Source organism: Narcine bancroftii, chromosome 4 (genome assembly GCF_036971445.1).
Source record: "Narcine bancroftii isolate sNarBan1 chromosome 4, sNarBan1.hap1, whole genome shotgun sequence".
Taxonomy (NCBI): domain Eukaryota; kingdom Metazoa; phylum Chordata; class Chondrichthyes; order Torpediniformes; family Narcinidae; genus Narcine; species Narcine bancroftii.
In genome coordinates, this window is record NC_091472.1 from 49,458,089 (window position 1) to 49,476,205 (window position 18,117).

The 18,117-nt window shown below is 44.6% G+C and overlaps 1 protein-coding gene across 1 annotated transcript in view; it reads right to left on the reverse strand.

The window, feature by feature from the left end:
• lyplal1 (lysophospholipase like 1) overlaps nt 1-17,001 on the reverse strand; it is a 29,911-nt gene extending 12,910 nt beyond the window's left edge. The window contains exons 1-3 of the mRNA XM_069931254.1: nt 16,896-17,001; nt 14,911-15,010; nt 7,710-7,879 (exon numbers count right to left, since the gene is read on the reverse strand). Of these exons, the coding sequence (XP_069787355.1) occupies nt 7,710-7,879; nt 14,911-15,010; nt 16,896-16,995 (370 nt within the window). The 5' untranslated portion in view covers nt 16,996-17,001. The remainder of the gene's footprint in view (nt 1-7,709; nt 7,880-14,910; nt 15,011-16,895) is intronic.
• Between the last annotated feature and the right edge of the window lie 1,116 nt (nt 17,002-18,117).

Here is an 18,117-nt window from a genome sequence, read left to right on the forward strand (position 1 = left end):
ACCGCTGACATTCGGCAGAAGGCGGGGAAAAGACAACGTGGTCACCGACGCACTCTCACGACCGGCCATTTGCCCGCTGACGCGGGCCTTCAGGACTGCCATTACGGGTTTGCAGTTCCAGGACCTCCCTACTCCTCACGGTAAGGGCACCGTCCTGTACGATGTCTCCATGGGCACCCTGCGACCAGTGGTTCCCTAGTAGTGGCGCAGGCAAGTCTTCCAACATATCCATGACCTTTCCTACCCTTCCATCAGGTCCACGCTCCGTATGGTGGCAGAACGTTTCGTCTGGCATGGGCTTCAGAAGCAGATTGCGGACTGGGCCAGAACCTGCACCCATTGCCACCTTTCCAAGGTACACAGGCACACCACAGCACCCGTACAAGATTTTGAACACGTCCAGGAACGGTTCAGCCACATACATGTGGACATCATCGGACTTTTACCCATTTCCCGAGGTAACCGTTACCTTTTCACAGTGGTAGACCACACCACTCGTTGGCCCGGGGCGATCCCGATGCCAGATGCCTCCATGGACACCTACTCCCGAGTGCTTTTGAACGGTTGGGTTGCCCGTTTCGGCATCCCAAACCACCTCACCAGTGATCAGTGTGCCCAGTTCACCTCTGCGCTCTGGCCACAGCTTGCCAACAGGCTGGGGATCGAGCTACGTCACACCACGACCTATCACCCACAGGCCAATAGGCTAGTTGAGCGGTTGCACTTCCACCTTAAGTCGGTACTTATGGCCCGCCTCACCAGCCCCGACTGGGTGGACGAACTCCCTTAGGTGCTCCTGGGCATCCGCTCAACATCCAAAGAAGAACTACAGGCGTCATTAGCCGAGCTGGTCTACGGTGCACCACTAGCCCTACTCAGTGAGTTCATGAATGCACCTCACAACCCCCAGCAGTCACTGCATGGTCTACTTTCCCACCTCTGGGCCCAGTTGGACTCCTTCACACCCCCACCGCCACCCAGATACGGCACATGGGTCTCTTACATCCCCAGCGAGCTGTACTCTGCAGAGTACGTTTTTATCAGGCGGGGCCCGTCCACAGCACCTCTACAAAGACCATACGAAGGGCCATACAAAGTCATCCAGCATTCAGGATCCACTTTCACATTGGACATCCGGGGTAAGAGGGAACTGTTTACGGTGGACAGGTTAAGGCCAGCCCACCTCGACCCCACTGAGCCAGTAGTTCTGGCCCAACACAAGAAGCGAGGCCGCCCGGCAAAAAAGGACATTGGCGCCGGTTCTGGGAGGGGGGGGCCTGTGTGGCGGTATGCCATTAGGCAGGCAAACCGGCCCCGCTTGTCAAACACGCGGCGGGGCAGTCGGCCAAAATGGCGCCGTCGGGGGTTTCCTCCCGACCTCGGCACCGGGCTCAGAAGCCCATGCTTGACGACCCATCTCACGCCCCGGTGACGTCAGGACCCCCAGCGCGGTTCTCAGCCAGGTGCAGGCTGGGAGTATAAGACCAGCCAGGCAGCCTGCAATAAATGAGTTTTGCTCATTGAACTCAACCCATCTGGTTGTGCGATCCTTCAGTTAGCAGTGTAGCTGCCGTTACAATACCATAAACCACAAACTAACATAACAACAAATAATCAGATGTTGCAGTCTTTCCCTTTGAGTAGATCGAGCAGACAGAGATTGAACCAATGGCGGAGATAATAAGAAGGGATACGGATATAAAAGGCTTCAAAGCTGAGCAAGAAGAACACAAGATCAGTCTATTTGCTGATTATGTGCTATTGTACCTATCAGAACTAGCTAAATCTTTGGAAAAATTACAAGGAACACTACAAAAAATATGATAGAATATCAGGCTACAAAATAAATATGGGTAAAATTGAGATAATGCCATTAACCAATTTTGAATATGAACGACACCTAAAAGGAAGTAAATTTAAATGGAAGATATGATGGAATAAAATATCTTGGAATAGCAACTGGCAATAACTTGCAAAATCTGTACAAACTAAACTATGTTCCTCTTATTGGGAAGTTAGAAGGAGACCGACAGAAATGGAGACATTTATCGATTACTTTGGTGTGAAGGGTTAACTGCATCAAAATGAAAGAGATGACAAGACTGCAATACCTTTTTCAATCGCTGCCTATTCCGTTACCTAAATTTTTTTTAAGCTACTAAACAACCATATTAGACAGTTCCTATGGAATAATTAAGTACCAAGAATTGCTTTGTAAAAACTGACATGGGACTATGGGCAGGGAGACTTCCAGATTTCAAAAAATATTATCTAGCTGCATAGGCTAAATTCCTCGCAGCCTTCTTCACTGATGACAACACCCCTGTCTTGGGTTCAAATGGGAATGTACTCAATGAAGGAGGGGGAAGCAAAGGACTTTATCTATAAATGGAGTGTCATATCACTAAAGAAAAAGGTGGATAACCCCATTCTAATACATATGATTAGAACTTGGCAAGAAATTAATGAATGTATGGGGAAAAAAAAAGGGCTATCAATAAAAGCACTATTGTGTAAAAATGTGTTATGGGCTCTGAACATGGGCAATAGAATATTAAATTCATGGTATAACAAAGGCATAAGATACATTAAAAACTGTTACATGGAAGGAACTTTGATGTCCTTTGAACAATTAACACAAAAATACAGAGTGGCCAATTGGACCTTCTTCTGTTTAATCCAGCTTATATCATTCTTAAGAAAAAGATGGGGACCAACGTTGACCCCCATCTGAAATTAATGAAACTGGAAGAATGGTCTGGATGGGGAGTACACCCAAATTTATAACAATAATATACTATGCACTCCAGAGTGAAAGTGCAAAACCAGGGTTGTAGAAGTCAAGAGAAAGATGGGAGTTGGACTTGGGTATGGTGATTCCAGAAAGAAGCTGATCAAATTGGTGTAAGGGCAGCATGACATCAATTATAAATGCAAGATATGGACTGGTTCAGTATAATTTTTTAGACCAATTATATCTTACCCCACAAATGTTACAGGAACTTTTCAACATGCCACGTGGCCGTGCGTGAAAGTGGTAATTTTGGCAAGAAATCGCAGAAAAATTAACCAGGGTAACAGAAGTGGTCTTCACGCGCGAACCGGAGCCATATCTATTAATTAATTTCATATGATTAGAACGTGGTAAGAAATTAATGAATGTATGGGAAAAAAGTAAGGATATATCAATAAAAGCACTATTGTGCAAAAATGTGTGAAAAAAAATAAGTAAATAAGTGACAAATTGGCCAAATATCAAATCGCATTTATAAAAATAGCACTGGTGGCAACAACAAAAATGTATTGCGATCACTTGGAAGTCTGACTCCCCTCTACTCATAGCACAATGGACTGCAGAAATGAACAGCAGTACACCTATGGAAAAAAATATCAGATATAACTTAAAGAATAAATATGGCACTTTTATAAAGGTCTGGCAGCCATACCTGGACCACATAGGGGCCCAGATACAGTAATAAAAAGGAACAGAAAAAGAGTATAAATGTAACTATTATATATACAAAAAAGTGGTTTCCCAACTGTACTCTATATACTTAAAATATACGTAAGCTCTGATCGTGAATGGATCAGTATGTATGGAAAGGGGGGGAGGGAAGGGAGGGAGGGACTGTTTTGTTTTAGTTTTTGTTGTGTTTGTGAGGAAAAGTTTAATATATTGAACATTTAAAATTTTACTATGTATATTTTTGGAAAAAAGAACAAAAAAATTATTATTTGTATTGTTGTGATTTGACCATGTAGAAATTACAGCCCTTATACATAGTTCCCTCATTTCAAGCCACCATAATGTTTGGGACATTTGGCTTCACAGGTGTCTGTGACTACGTAGGTTTGTTTAATTGCTTCACTGGTGCAAGTATAAAGAGAACTAGGCTTGCTTCTAAGCTTTTGATCACCTTTGAGTATGTAGTACCATTTTTCGACATGAAGACCAGAATTGTGCCAACCTAAGTCAAAGAAACTATTATGAGGCTGGAAAACAAGAATAAAACAGTAAGAGACACTGCCCAAACCTTAGGATTACTAAAATCAACTGTTTGGAACATTGTTAGGAAGAAAGAGCATACTGCTGAGCTCAGTAATCGCAAAGGGACTGGTCGGCTAAGTAAGACCCTCCACTGCTGATGACACAAGAATTCTCATCTTAATGAAGAAAAATCCCAAATGCCTGTGGAACAGATCAGAAACACTCTTCAGAAAGCAACTGTGGATGTGTCAATGACGACTGTGACAGAGTCTGAAGAGGTTTGGTATGTCATCAGAAAACCTGGCAAATTTCTACAGAGGTGTGGCGGGAAGTGTGCTGACTTGGCTGCCTCACAGTCTGGTATGGGAACACCAATACTCCTGAGCATAAAGCCCTCCAAAAGGCAGTGAACACAGCCCAGGACATCACAGATAAAACCCTCTCCAATATTGAGTACATCTGCAGGGAAAGCAGCAATCATCAAAGACCCACACCGCCCAGCATACATTCTGTTTTCACTGCTGCCATCAGGAAAGGTGCCACAAGACTTACACCACCAGGTTCAGGAACAGCTGCTACCCCTCCACCATCAGAATCGTCAACAACAAAGTCAGTCAGGGATTCATTTAAGGACTCTTATTTGTGCACTTTATTGATTTTCTTTGTTCTCTCTGTATGCAGTTTGTTTACATTCATTATCTGTTTAGAGTTCTTTATTTGTTTACATATTTACACTGTGTACAGTTTATTTTTTGCACTTATCAATTAGTGGTAATTCTCCTTGCCTGCAGGAAAAAGGAATCTGAGGGTTGTATGTGATGTCATGTATGTACTCTGACAATAAATCTGAAATCTGATCTGAGAAGATTTAATGAACAGAAATACAGTGGTGATACTGAAAGATGCAAACCACTAGTTAGGGAAATAAATAGGATGGCCAGATTTCAGTTTGCCAAAGAGTATTTAAAAGAACCTGCAGAATTCTGGAAAAAGGTCTTGCGGACAAATGAGAGCCAAGATTAACCTGCAACAGAGTAATGGCAAGAGCAAAAAATGGAGGCGTAAAGGAACTGCCTAGGATCCAAAATGTACCATCTCATCTGTGAAACATGGTTGTGGGGGTTTTATGGTCTGGACATGTATGGCTGCCACAGGTACTGGTGCACTTATCTTCATTGATAATGTAACTGCTTACGGCAATTCTGAGGTGCATAGAAACATCTTATCTGCTCAAGTTCGAGCAAATGCCTTCAAACTCATTGGACGACACTTCAAGACAATGATTCCAAACATACTGCAAAAACAACAAAGGAGTTTTTCAAAGCTAAAACCTAGAAAATCCTTCAATGGCCAAGTCAGTCACCCAATCTAAATCCAGTTGAGCATGCATTGCATATGCTGAAGAGAAAACTTATGGGGACAAGCACCTGAAACAAGCAGGAGCTGAAGATGGCTGCAGTAGAGGCCTGGCAGAGCAATACCAATGCTCAGCTCCTTGCGATGTCTATGTATCACAGACTTTAGGCAGTCATTACATGCAAGGGATATACAACAAAGTACTAAAAATGACTATTATACATGTCATTGCTTTGTCCCAAATATTATGGTGGCCTGAAATGAGGGGACTATGCTGTAATTTCCACATGGTCAAACCAAAATGTAACCTTAAATAAAATCTGGAATGTGCATTTTTATCACATGTGAATTGTTTGTGGTTACAAATTTACAACTGTGGAGCACAGTGGCAAATAAAGGAAAAAAGTGTCTTGGTCCCAAACTTTGTACATTGCAATGTACATTCTCCTGCTTTGCAAATGTGTCCTACGTATGAATCAAAGAAAGCAGAATCACACAAAAGGAGAAACCATTTAAGTTTCTGCATGCTGGAATCTCCCCAATGAGACAAGGCAACTAGTTGAAGTTTATCCAATACATTTTAAAACCAACCCCAATTTTCCCTTGCAACCGCTGCAACCGTGTCTGCCTGTCCCGCATCGGACTTGTCAGCCACAAACGAGCCTGCAGCAGACGTGGACATTACCCCTCCATAAATCTTCATCCGCGAAGCCGAGCCAAAGAAGAAGAATGTTAATTACAGGCAAGTGTATAACTGGGAAAGAATTAGTTTCATACTTCATTACAGTTGGCCATTTTACATTTTTAGACTCAAGGATGTTAAATAGCACTTTGCTGATTACAAAACAAGGAAAGTTATAAAGGGTTAAAATAAAAAGTAAAAATATAGTGCTAGGGAAACTCAGCAGGTCAAATAGTGTATCTTATAGAGCAAAAATAAAGATATATAATCAAAGATTTGGGCTTAACCCCCTTCATCAAGGTACAGTATGTGCAAAATAAAGGCAAGTGCCTCAACAAAATGGTGGGGGGTTAGGAGCACAGTCCAACAGGCAAGAGCTAATAGGTGGACAAGGGAGCAGGGTGCACCAACAAACAAAGGGAGGAAGGAGGAGGTGGTTCTGAGATTGGAGAATGAAGGGGTGGAGAGATGGAGGAAAGAAGACAGAGAGATAGGGAAAAGAGGGAGAATGGGGAGTAGGCTAGCAAAACCTGAGAAGTCAATGTTTAAGCAATTTGATTGGAAAGTGCCCAGATCGAATTTTACATGCTGCTGCTCTAATTTATGGATGGCCTTGGTTTGCAGTGCATGAGGCCGTGGACAGACATGTTAGTGCGGGAGTCAGGTATGGAACTGAAATGATTGGCTACTGGGAAATCCCCGTCTTTGATGTGGACAGTGCTGAGCGAAGCAATCTCTTAGTTAAGTTTTAAGTGTTGGAACCTTGTCCAGTTCCAGCCAACAAAAAATTTGGTAATTATAGGTTGTACCTTTACTTTGTTGTCAACAAAACTGCTGCTAGTTCAGCTTGTGCTGCACCACAAATATCTATCTACAAGAGAAATACAAAAAGAGGAGATAAATCCATGTCGTTAGGTTTAAGGCCGACCAAGAAGAATATGATGTGTTGTTAACCTCAAGTAGCTACAATAGTTACAGGAAGGATGAGCTATCCATTGTATCCTCTTTTCTCTGGGCCAAATTAATAACAATTTCACTACAAACAGATGTATCTTTTCGGCAGTTCAACACAATAAGAAAGATCAAAGTAGTGCATCATTGAATCAGTATGACTAACAATCAGGAACACACAATTGGCAAAATAGGTTGTACTGTCATGCTAGAATTGTAAAAGCTTGTAAAAGCACATTAAATTAAAAAACATTTAATTTTCCATTTTAACAGAGGAAAACGATTTGAAATAGTTATGTCGTTTACAGCTTGGGTACATTCTCAAGGTATAGCCTTGCAGTACCAAGATTTGATAAACCACTGAAAATGTACATTTTCCCCCACCAGAGCAGAAATAGTGGCATCAGGTTTCAAGCAAATAAATCATTGGGAAAGGAAAATGATTAGACAAGTGTGCATATTTTCTAAGTAAAACAATCCTGCTTTGCCCTGGAGTTAAAAAAAAAATTGACTTCACAAATTAAGTGACATGACCAGAATTCTTCGTACAAAAGGACATGATCACCTTTATTTTTAGACAGTCAGTGACCCGTTCCAGTGACCGTGCAGTGATAAACAAGGTGGATGGAAGGATAGCAGACAGGAAACAGGAACTGAAACTAAAAAGAAAGGTGGTTTTTCAGATTACAAACATGTTAAAAAAAAACCTGTTGAACAAATAATATATTTTACCTAAGATTATCCTGTCCTCTGCAATTCCAGCTTTGATCTCTTTATCTAACAAACCACCCAGAATATGGCACATCGAGCTAAGGGATTCAAAATGTTCTGGGCTGCTGATGTCGATTTTGTACCGATCAAACCATATGTTTGATGGACTTCCGTTCATAGGTGTATATGGTCTGAAAAAGTAATCAAATATTTTCCATCACTTGTCACATAAACAAAGGCATCTTTGAACATTAAGTCAACAAGTATCATTTGAGGACATTTAAAAATCTTGCAAAACAAGAGAAAACCTAAGTAATAATTGTGTAGGCTCCAAATTATCATAAAAGTAGACTGTCTTTGATCAGTTTAAAGTATTTTTAATTTCAAACCAGGTAACCCAATGCGCATTATATGCATGTGCGCGGTATACAAGATTTTTTTTTACATGTTGAATTAAAAAAGTGAACATAATTGAGCATCAATTGGTTCTAAATTAAATTGTTTCCTTAAATGCTTTAATTTAAAATAACCATTTAACATCTTAAATAACAAGTAAAAAAGCTGGACAACATGTTAAAGTAAAAAAAAACTAAAATCACACCAATTAACCTACAAACCGCTGTACATTCTTGGATGATGGTAGGTTAAATGCTTTAATTTAAAATAACCATTTAACATCTTAAATAACAAGTAAAAAAGCTGGACAACATGTTAAAGTAAAAAAAAACTAAAATCACACCCATTAACCTACAAACCGCTGTACATTCTTGGATGATGGTAGGAAACCAGAGCACCTAAAGGAAACCTATTCAGACACAGGGAGAATGTACAAACTCCTGACAGACAACAACAATTACTGAACCCGGGCTAACTGAAATGCTAACCATGCCACCCAAAGGAGCTCATTGTTCATTTTAGGAGGGAGACACTGAGGGACCACACATCTGTCTATGTTAGTCTTCTTCATTATCATCTGTAGTCCTTTCAAATCCTTCAAAGTCGAATCGTTCACTCTCTTCATTAAAATATGTTGGCAGCCTGCAACTGTTCTTTCATTAGTGCAGTCGATGCAGACACGTCATCGCTGTCCCTGCTTTCTTCGTCAGTGATGGAATCACCAGCATCATTACATACCATGCCAGCTTTTCTGAATCCACTATGTATAGTTTCTGGTGTTATCTTATCCCATGTTCTGGCAACCCATTCTCAAACTTCAGTATAGGTTGCTCTATTCAACCGTCTGGTTGGGGTGAATTCATGAGTGCCGCTCTGCATCCATTCCTCCCATTCTGATCTGTTGAACATCTTGAATGGATGATTAATGGAAATATCGAGTGGCTGCATTTTACACGTCAACCCATCCAGAATTACTCCAGAGTGGGCGCCAACAGAATTTATAGTCTTTTGTGCTGAATGCTTTTTGTGAGCTGCCATGGAATCAAATATGAGTAACAATTTCATTGGGGAAAAAAAATTGCCTGGTCTAGGCCTGTAACACCTTTCCACCCACAGTTTTACAACATTGGAGTCCATTCAATTTTTCTTGTCACAATGTACAATCACAGTATTGGTCAATTTTTTCTTGCAACAATGTCACTCTTTTAAATATGATCATTGGCTTCAATTTAGTACAAATTTCAGTGCAGCCAAGGACTACAGTAAAACACGTCTGATCGTGGTTATGGCCACAGTTTTTGTCTCAGAGGCAGCTACAGTTCTTGTGGCAGGGATGTCAAGTGCCATCGGGACTTGGTCCATGTTCATGACGCCCTCAGGTGTGATTTTAAGTTTGCAAATTTCATTGGAGACGAAGCTGTGAAAATCAATGGTATTTTGTTCCCAATCTTCTGGAAGTCGCTGACCTACAGTTGTTCTAGTTCTTACCGACAATTCGTTTCACTTCATAATCTTTGATATTCAGGGGAACCCCGCCTTGAAATCCAGGATGCCTCTTTCATCTTTCATCTGAATGGCGACTCCATATACAGCCTGATTTTGTTCTCTATGACTAAGAACCCACTCCTCCAAGTCAGACTGTAACTGGGACCAGTTAGCATTCAGGCCAAGACGTGCGTTTTCGTAGATTCATCCTCTCAAGCTCATTTTTCTCTTTCCTCCATTCGCGAATCAGTGATTCTCCAACCTCGAACTCTCTTGCTGCTGCTCTGTTGCCAGTTTCTTTTGCTCTGGTACCAACTTTCAGTTTAAATTTAGCAGTGTAAGATTTGCATTTGACTCCTCCCATTGTCAAAAACTACCAGTATTCGGGATCTCAAAGGTAGCACTAAAGCAACGGCCTGTTATCTGATTAGGCTAGATTGAATGCATGTGATAACTATACAGGATGATAATGTTATCTGCACATGTGTTGCTTTGTTTTTGGTAAATCTTATAGGACATTTTATGAAGGTGCTGGACAAGACTACTACACTAGCACAGTATATGCATGTGCGCAATATATGAAAATATATGCGTATGTGCATTATATGAGTGAAAATAGCGTAGTGGCGGCTACACTGCACCTGCAATAACACATGCAACCAGACGGTTGAGCTCAGTGAGCAGACTAGTTTATTGTAGGCTGCTGGGCTGCACTTATACTCCTAGCCCGGACCTGGCTGAGAACCGCGCTGGAGGGCGCTGATGTCACCCTGGTGTCACGTGGTCCCCAAGCGCGGGTTTCTGAGCCCCGAGCTGGAAGGAAGGGAAACCCCCGACGGCACCATTTTGGCCAGCTGCCCCACCGCATGGCTTACAAGCGGGGCCGGTTCGCCTGCCTTGTGGTGAGCCGCCACACAGACCACCCCAGAACCGGCGCCAATGTCCTTTTTTGCTGGGCGGCCTCGCTTCTTGGGCTGGGCAACAACCATGGGCTCGGTGGGATCGAGTGTGCTGGCTTCAGCCTGTCCATGGTAAACAGCTCATGCCTGCCGCCCAAGTCCACTGTGAACATCGAGCAGGAACGCTGTATAACCCTCTATGGCCCCCCGTACGGTCGCTGCAGAGGTGCCATGGTCAGGCCCCGCCGACCGAAAATGAACTCCTTGGAAAGCAGCTCACCAGGAACGTGAGTTGGGTGGGTACCATGCCTGGGCGGCGGTGGGGGTTCGAAGGAGTCCAAGCATGCCCTGAGGTGTGGAAGTAGTTCATGCGGTGACCGCTGAGGATTGTGAGGTCTGTTGATGAACACACCAGGTAGTACCAGTGGCGCACCATAGACCAGCTCAACTGATGATGCCTGCATATCTTCCTTGGGAGTGGAGCGGATGCCCAGGAGCACTCAAGGCTTCCAGTCAGGACCGGTGAGGCAGGCAATGAGCTCCGACTTAAGGTGGCAGTGCAGACGTTCGACCAGTCCATTGGCCAGCGGGTGGTAGGCCGTGGTGCAGTGCAGCTATATCCCCAATCTGTTGGCGGCTGTGCCCAGAGCGCAGATGTGAACTGGGCACCCTGATCGCTGGTGAGGTGAGCCGGGACACCGAACCAGGCAACCTAACCACGCAACAGGGCTTGGGAGCAGGAGTCAGTGGAGGCGTCTGGCATCGGAATTGCCTCGGACCAGCGTGTGGTGCAGTCTACCACCGTAAACAGGTAACGATTACCCCAGGAAATGGGTAAGGGCCCGACAATATCCACGTGAATGTGGCTAAACCATTCCCGGACGTGCTCAAACTCCTGTACAGGCGCCCTGGTGTGCCGGTGCACCTTGGACGTCTGGCAATGGGTGCATGTTCTGGTTCAGCCCGCAATCTGCTTCTGCAGCCCATGCCATACGAACCGTTCTGCCACCATCCGGACCATGGACCGGATGTGAAAGGTCGTGGATGTGACGGAAGACCTGCCTGCGCTACTGCTGCGGAACCACTGGCCGCGGGGTGCCCAAGGAGATATCGCACAGGATGGTGCCTTCGCCGCTCGGAGTTGGGAGATCTCGGAATTGCAGGCCCGTGATGACGGTCTTGAAGGACCTTGTCTCCTCATCAGCTTCCTGGTCCCAGGCGAGCTGGTCGAAGTTGAGGCCAGGCATCAGCGTGCAGATGGCCGGTCGCGAGAGTGCATAGGCAACCACATTGTCCTTCCCTGCCTTGTGCCGAACGTCGGTGGTAAACTCCGACACGAAGGAGAGGTGACGCTGCTGGCGGGCCGACCAGGGATCCTTTGCCATCACGAGCGCCTGGGTGAGGAGTTTGTGGTCGGTGAAGATGGTAAAAATCCTCCCATCCAAAAAAATAGCGGAAATGCTGCACCGCCAGGTACATGCCCAGTAACTTGCGGTCGAAGGCACTATACTTGCGTTCTGGCGGGCAAAGCAGGCGGTTGAAGAATGCCAGCGGCTTCTAATGCCCATTCACCTGCTGCTCCAGGGTGGCACCGACGTCTGTGGTAGAGGCATCGACAGAGAGTGCCATATGCAGGTCAGTGTGTGGGTGGGCGAGCATGGGGGCCTTCGCGAGGGCGTCCTTGGTGCAGACTTGTGAATTCCAAGTGAGCGTCTTGTGCTAGGCTGCGATGAGGGCGAACAGCGGCTGCATGATGCGCGCAGCTCCCGGGATGAAGCGGTTGTAAAAGTTGACCATACCTGCGAACTCCTGCAGCCCCTTGAGGCTGTTTGGGCATGGGAACTCCCTGATGGCGACAACCTTCGCAGCGGCAGGCGTGGCTCCTTCGGCCGTGATGTTATGGCCCAGGAACTGCATGGACTCTTTCCCGAACTGGCATTTGGCCGGGTTGATGGTAAGGCCGAAGTCGGCCAGCCGGGAGAAAAGGGTACATAGGTGGGCCTTGTGTTGCGCCTGGTCCTTGCTGGCGACAAGGATGTCATCCAAATAAATGAAGACAAAATCCAAGTCCCTGCCCACAGGGTCCATGAGGCGTTGGAAGGTCTGAGCGGTGTTCTTGAGCCCGAAAGCCATGCGCAGGAATTCGAACAGGCCAAAGTGGGTGATGATGGCATCTTGGGTATGTCCTCAGGGTACACCGGAATCTGGTGATATCCGCGCACCAGGTCAATCTTGGAGAAGACCCTTGCGCCATGCAGGTTAGCTGTAAAGTCCTGGATGTGAGAGATGGGGTAACAGTCAGGAAGTGTTGCCTCGTTGAGCTGTTGATAGTCTCCACAGGAATGCCAGCCGCCGGAGGCTTTCGGGACCAGGTGGGCTGTCGGACTGCCGAATGATCCCCAGCTCCAACAGGTGCGAAAACTCATTCTTCACTACCTGGAGCTTGTCAGGCGGGAGCCGGCGTGCCTTGGCGTGAACCGGCGGGCCTTGGGTGGGGATGTGGTGGAACACCCCGTGGCGCAGCGAGGCACCGGAGAACTGTGGCTTGAGGAGTGTCGGGAACTCATCTAGGATCTGCTGGAACTAGTCTCTGGGTGTGATGATTGTGGCCATCCGTGTGCTCCGAGCGGGAGGCGTTGAGGCGAACGGCCTGGAAGGTATGTGTGCTAAGAGGAAGTCTGCACCCAGGATGGCAGTCAGGAGGGATGAGACAGTGAACCTCCACGCGAAATTCTGTTGGCCAATCTGGAAGTGGACTGTCTTGTCTCCATACATCCGGATGGCCGTTGCGTTGGCCACACGGAGGGGAGGTCCACGAGGTCGGTTCCTGGATTTGATGGCCTTGGGATCTGAGCTCCAGTGTCAATGAAGAACCACCGGCCGCTGACTGAGTCCCACAGATAGAGAAGGCTGTGTCCTTGGCCAGCCTGGTTGTTTCCCTGGAATGAGCAGGGGGTGACGACACTTCCGAGACTTGGCTCCTCAGTGCTGGTGGTAGAAGCAAAGGCCTGAAGCGGATGCTGTGGCCTTGGTTGTGCTCTTGGGGGCCTCTGCAGGGGCCGGGTGCTCTACCACAGTGCTAGGGGAGGGCTTGGCGTGGTCGTGCCCGTTCCTTGTGACCTGCTAGACCATTGAGCCTGAGAAACGTGCGAGCCATAGCTCTTGGGCCTTCTGGGCAACCTTCCTCGGGTCACTGAAGCTCTCCTGAACCAGCAGCGGGTGGATGTCCCCGGGCATATGTTTGAGGAAGATGTGCTTGAAAAGTGGATAGTTGTTGCGCTCACCCATGAGCACGAGCATCTCGTCCATCAGTTTCATCGGTGACCTGTTCCCCAGGGCATCGAGATGCAGCACCTGAGTGGCCCGCTGGTGTCTGGATAGTCCGAGGGACCTGGTAAGCACTCGCTTGATGGTCTCATACTTGTCCTCGGCGGGTGGGTGCTGAACAAGGTGTAACACGCATCTGGCGGTGGCCTGGTCCAGGGCAGCGACCACATGGTAGAATTTGGTTGTGTTGGACGAAAACTGGCAGAAACTGGGCCTCTGCATGGCCAAACCAGGTCTCCGGCTCTTGAACCCAGAATTCAGGCAGTTTCACAGCTATAGCGCTAATCCCAGGCTCGCTCATGATGGATTCAAAGACGTTTGAACTAGTCAGGGTCACCAATTGTAGCGGTGGCTACACTGCTCCTGCAATAACACACGCAACCAGACGGGTTGAGCTCAGTGAGCAGACTAGTTTATTGCAGGCTGCTGGGCTGCACTTATACTCCCAGCCCAGACTTGGCTGAGAATCACGCTGGAGGGTGCTGACGTCACCTGGCGTTACGTGGTCCCCAAGTGTGGGTTTCTGAGCCCCGAGCTGGAAGGAAGGGAAACTCCTGATGGTACCATTTTGGCCGGCTGCCACATCGAGTGGCTTACAAGCGGGGCCAGTTCGCCTGCTTTGTGGTGAGCCGCCACAATACAATATTTAAAGTGGACAAAACCTCTTTGAGGGAAACAAGTAAAATATTACTGTCTGGGATAAAGAAAACTACTCTATCACGAATATGCAGAAAAAGTCATGTAAAGTGGGCAAAATAAACCTAATTAGATAAATAAAAGGAGAGAATAGGAGTGAGTAAACTTCAGTATAGAGACAAAATGGAAAGTATATCATGCAATTTACAGGAAATTCATCAGTTTCTCTGAACAACAATAGATGACTTGAAAACAAATCAAATGGTAGAATCATTAATATATTTTTCCAAATATAGAAATCAAAAAACTAATTTCAGAGAACATTAAAACTGAATTGTTCAGAAAATGCAATTTTTGAAAGTTATCTTCACAAAATGTAAACATAATGTACACAATTCACTTGTAAGAAATCAATACCGACCTACTGGATGTTCAGCAATTTTGCATTGATCGTTTATTTTTAGTTAGCAAAACAATACCTTGATGGTGCTGTTGGATAAATTAACCGTATGTGCTGAAAAATCAAATCTTGTTTCAACACATCTTTAATCCATGCTCTTAAACCTTCCCCCGTATCACCTAAGAAAGAAAAATAATTACAATTAGGAAATTTGTCACAAAGGATAGAGAAAAGCCAAACAAACTGTACTGTACCTCAGTGCCATCAAAACTATTCAATGTTAAAGCTGTAACACTCACAATGTAACTATATTCCCTTCATATGCAAACAGCAATGGCATTAAAATGTAAGATGGAAATATAATTCTGCAGACACTGGAATCTAGAACAATAAAACAAGAGCTACTGGAGGAACTCAGTGGGTTGAGCAGCAACAGTGAAAAATGTATTTGCAATCTCTAATGTGTATCCGAAACATCAACCATTCTTTTCTCTAACCAATGCTACTTGGCCTGCTGAATTCTCCTAGCAGATTGCTTTTTGCTTGAAATGTATCATGCTGGCAAATGTTGCATTGTAATGTGTCCTCATAAAATAAATATTATTCTGGTGTATTTGGTGTGTTTACATGAGAACACAACAATTAAACTTCTATAGGGGCACAAGTGAAATAACATATTAAGAACATAAAGCAGGAAACGAGTACCTAAGCAACATAAAGAAAGTATACATCAGGTTATTTTGAATGAAATAATAATTAAGAATCTTGAGAAATTGGAATTGCTTTTATTAGAATGGATAAAATCTAGGGGGTATAACCTCAAGATTCAAGGTAGATTAGAACAGAGATGATAAACTGCTTATTCCAAAGAGTGGTCAATTTATGCAATTTTCTGCCCATGGAATCAGCGGAGGCTTCCTCAGTGGATATATTTTCACACAGTAGGGGAATTATGGGATATGTGGAAAGGCCAGGTAAATGGAGATGGTCCTATCATCAGATCAGCCATCAGAGTGAATGGAGCTTGACAAGATGATTTGACAACTCCTGCTTCTGTTTCCTATGTTAAGAGATCAGTAAGAAGATTTATTTGATGTTCTGGAAAGTTGTGTGGTTTTGATAAATATAAAATTCAGTTAATTGCTAAAAGAACAAAGATGCTTTATGTGGCGAGTTGTTCTGATATGGAATGCTCTTCTGAAACAGCAATAGGGAGAGGATCATTAACAGCTTTTGAGAAGAGAAACAAATAATTATTTTGAAACTTTAAAAAAGGAAAGATAAAAGAGCAGGGAATGAGTCAAACAAATTGTCTATATATCTCCTTATGTTGGGAAAGTTGCCAACATAGTGAAGGACCCATTCCAGGCTGGTCACACTCTTCTGAAGGGAACAAGATCCATGAACTTGAAAACACAAACCTCCACATTCAAGATCAGTTTCCTTTCTGCTGTTATCAGGCTCTTGAATGAACTTCTTTCTCACTGGTAAAAAATTTTGCCCTGGCTTATTCCATGACTCTGCATGGTCTTTGTGACACTAAATTCTGCACTTAAGTGATTTACTGTAATAATTCAACTTTCATTTTTTATTGGATTATTACAATACCTGCTGTCTGAATGGCGTCCAAAATAAAAGTTTTCGCTGCATCTCAGTGTGTATTGCAATAAACAATCTGTGGACATTGCGTGTGAAATATGCAGTTATTCTCTGAAAAAAAGAACCAAATATAGCTTGGATCTGAATTAAGGAAAAGGCGCCATATTCATCCTTTGCATACTTTAATTTAATCTTTTCCCCCTTTGAACTGTCGTGTTGCGCTGCCTATTTCTGCACAATAATTTGCAATTTGGAATGAGTGGGGGAGGGTAGGTTGGAACGAGGAAAGGACAGAGCGAGAGACGGATGTGCCAAAGCAGGGAGAGGGGGCGGGGCGGGGGAGGGGAAGGGGCGGGGTGCTACGGGTCCGAAGTGACCGGAGGGGATGAGGCACATGAGTGGCGGCAGAGAGGGAAGGCCAGCGATCTGCAGACCGAACTCACGAATGAATGGCTGCAGTCTCACCTGACCCGTGAAGGATAATAACGGACGCAGTATGCTTCCGACTTTGAGCCATAATGCTCTTCCGTAACTGCATCGCCATTGCCGCGTGCGTCGACGTCATGGCACGTTACGTCGCTGCTCTGGCGCATGCGCGTGACAGGGGGGGGTGGTTGCTGGCTGGTGCTCATTGCTGAGCATGTTATTGTGAGTTTATGTTTCTAAAAATAAAAATTACATTGACAGGAATTACGGGGTCATTTTAAAACTGGATTTTGGTCGCAATGCCCCTCATTTTGGGAGAAGAGAGAAATCGTTGAGGATTAGAAAACGAGGACCACTTATTTTCTCCAACAATCTTTCACAGTAAGATGACATGAAACGTTGAGCCTCATTTATAATGGCATTGCCTGAGATTTATGATCAAAGTGAATTGAAGATAACTATCAGTGTTATTGAATACAACATTTGTATCCTTTTGTTAACATTCAGAATCATTGACCCCTTTTCCATTGCCATCCCAGTTAATTGGCTGTGCGGTGTCCCGGGAGAGGAAGCCTTTTGTGCCGATTCCACTGGGCCACCCTTAACTGGGACAACCAATTGCTTTTCTACTGAACACACTCATCCCCGGGGATCAGAATGTTCTACCTTCAACTGGAATCGGGTGACTTTCTGCTGTCCCTTTTCCACTGGTTTTATCAGCATGCCAGGGATGTGAGTATGGGTAGAGGCGGTTAATCCCCGGTGTTCCTTTTCCACTGGATCCTGTCGCAGTAAATTCCCATTTAATTCCTGGGACAGGGTGCCAAAGGAAAAGGGGCTTGAATTTATTATCATGAACAAGTCATGACGTAGTGCAAACATTCATATTCTAACCATCTTGTCACATTTGTGGCCCGAAATGTGAAGTTAATAAAACATTAAACACAAGTTTATCAGGTAAACTTCTCTGTTGTCTTTATTCTCCCGTTTCCTTTGTTCTCTTGCTTGTGTTTTTAATCTCTCTCTCTCATACCACGTGACTTCCGGTACATCTCATACATATTCATAATCATGACATCCCTCCTTTAATCAGAAATAAACTTTACCTTCACTTACCAATATCCCTCGGAAACATACAAACGTCGTAACTAATGGTAATACTATAACTCAACTACATAAAGTTTACTTCCTACAGCATTCATACATGCACTTTATGATATAAGATTAAATACTGTCCCAAAGTTCTTATTAAAATTATGGC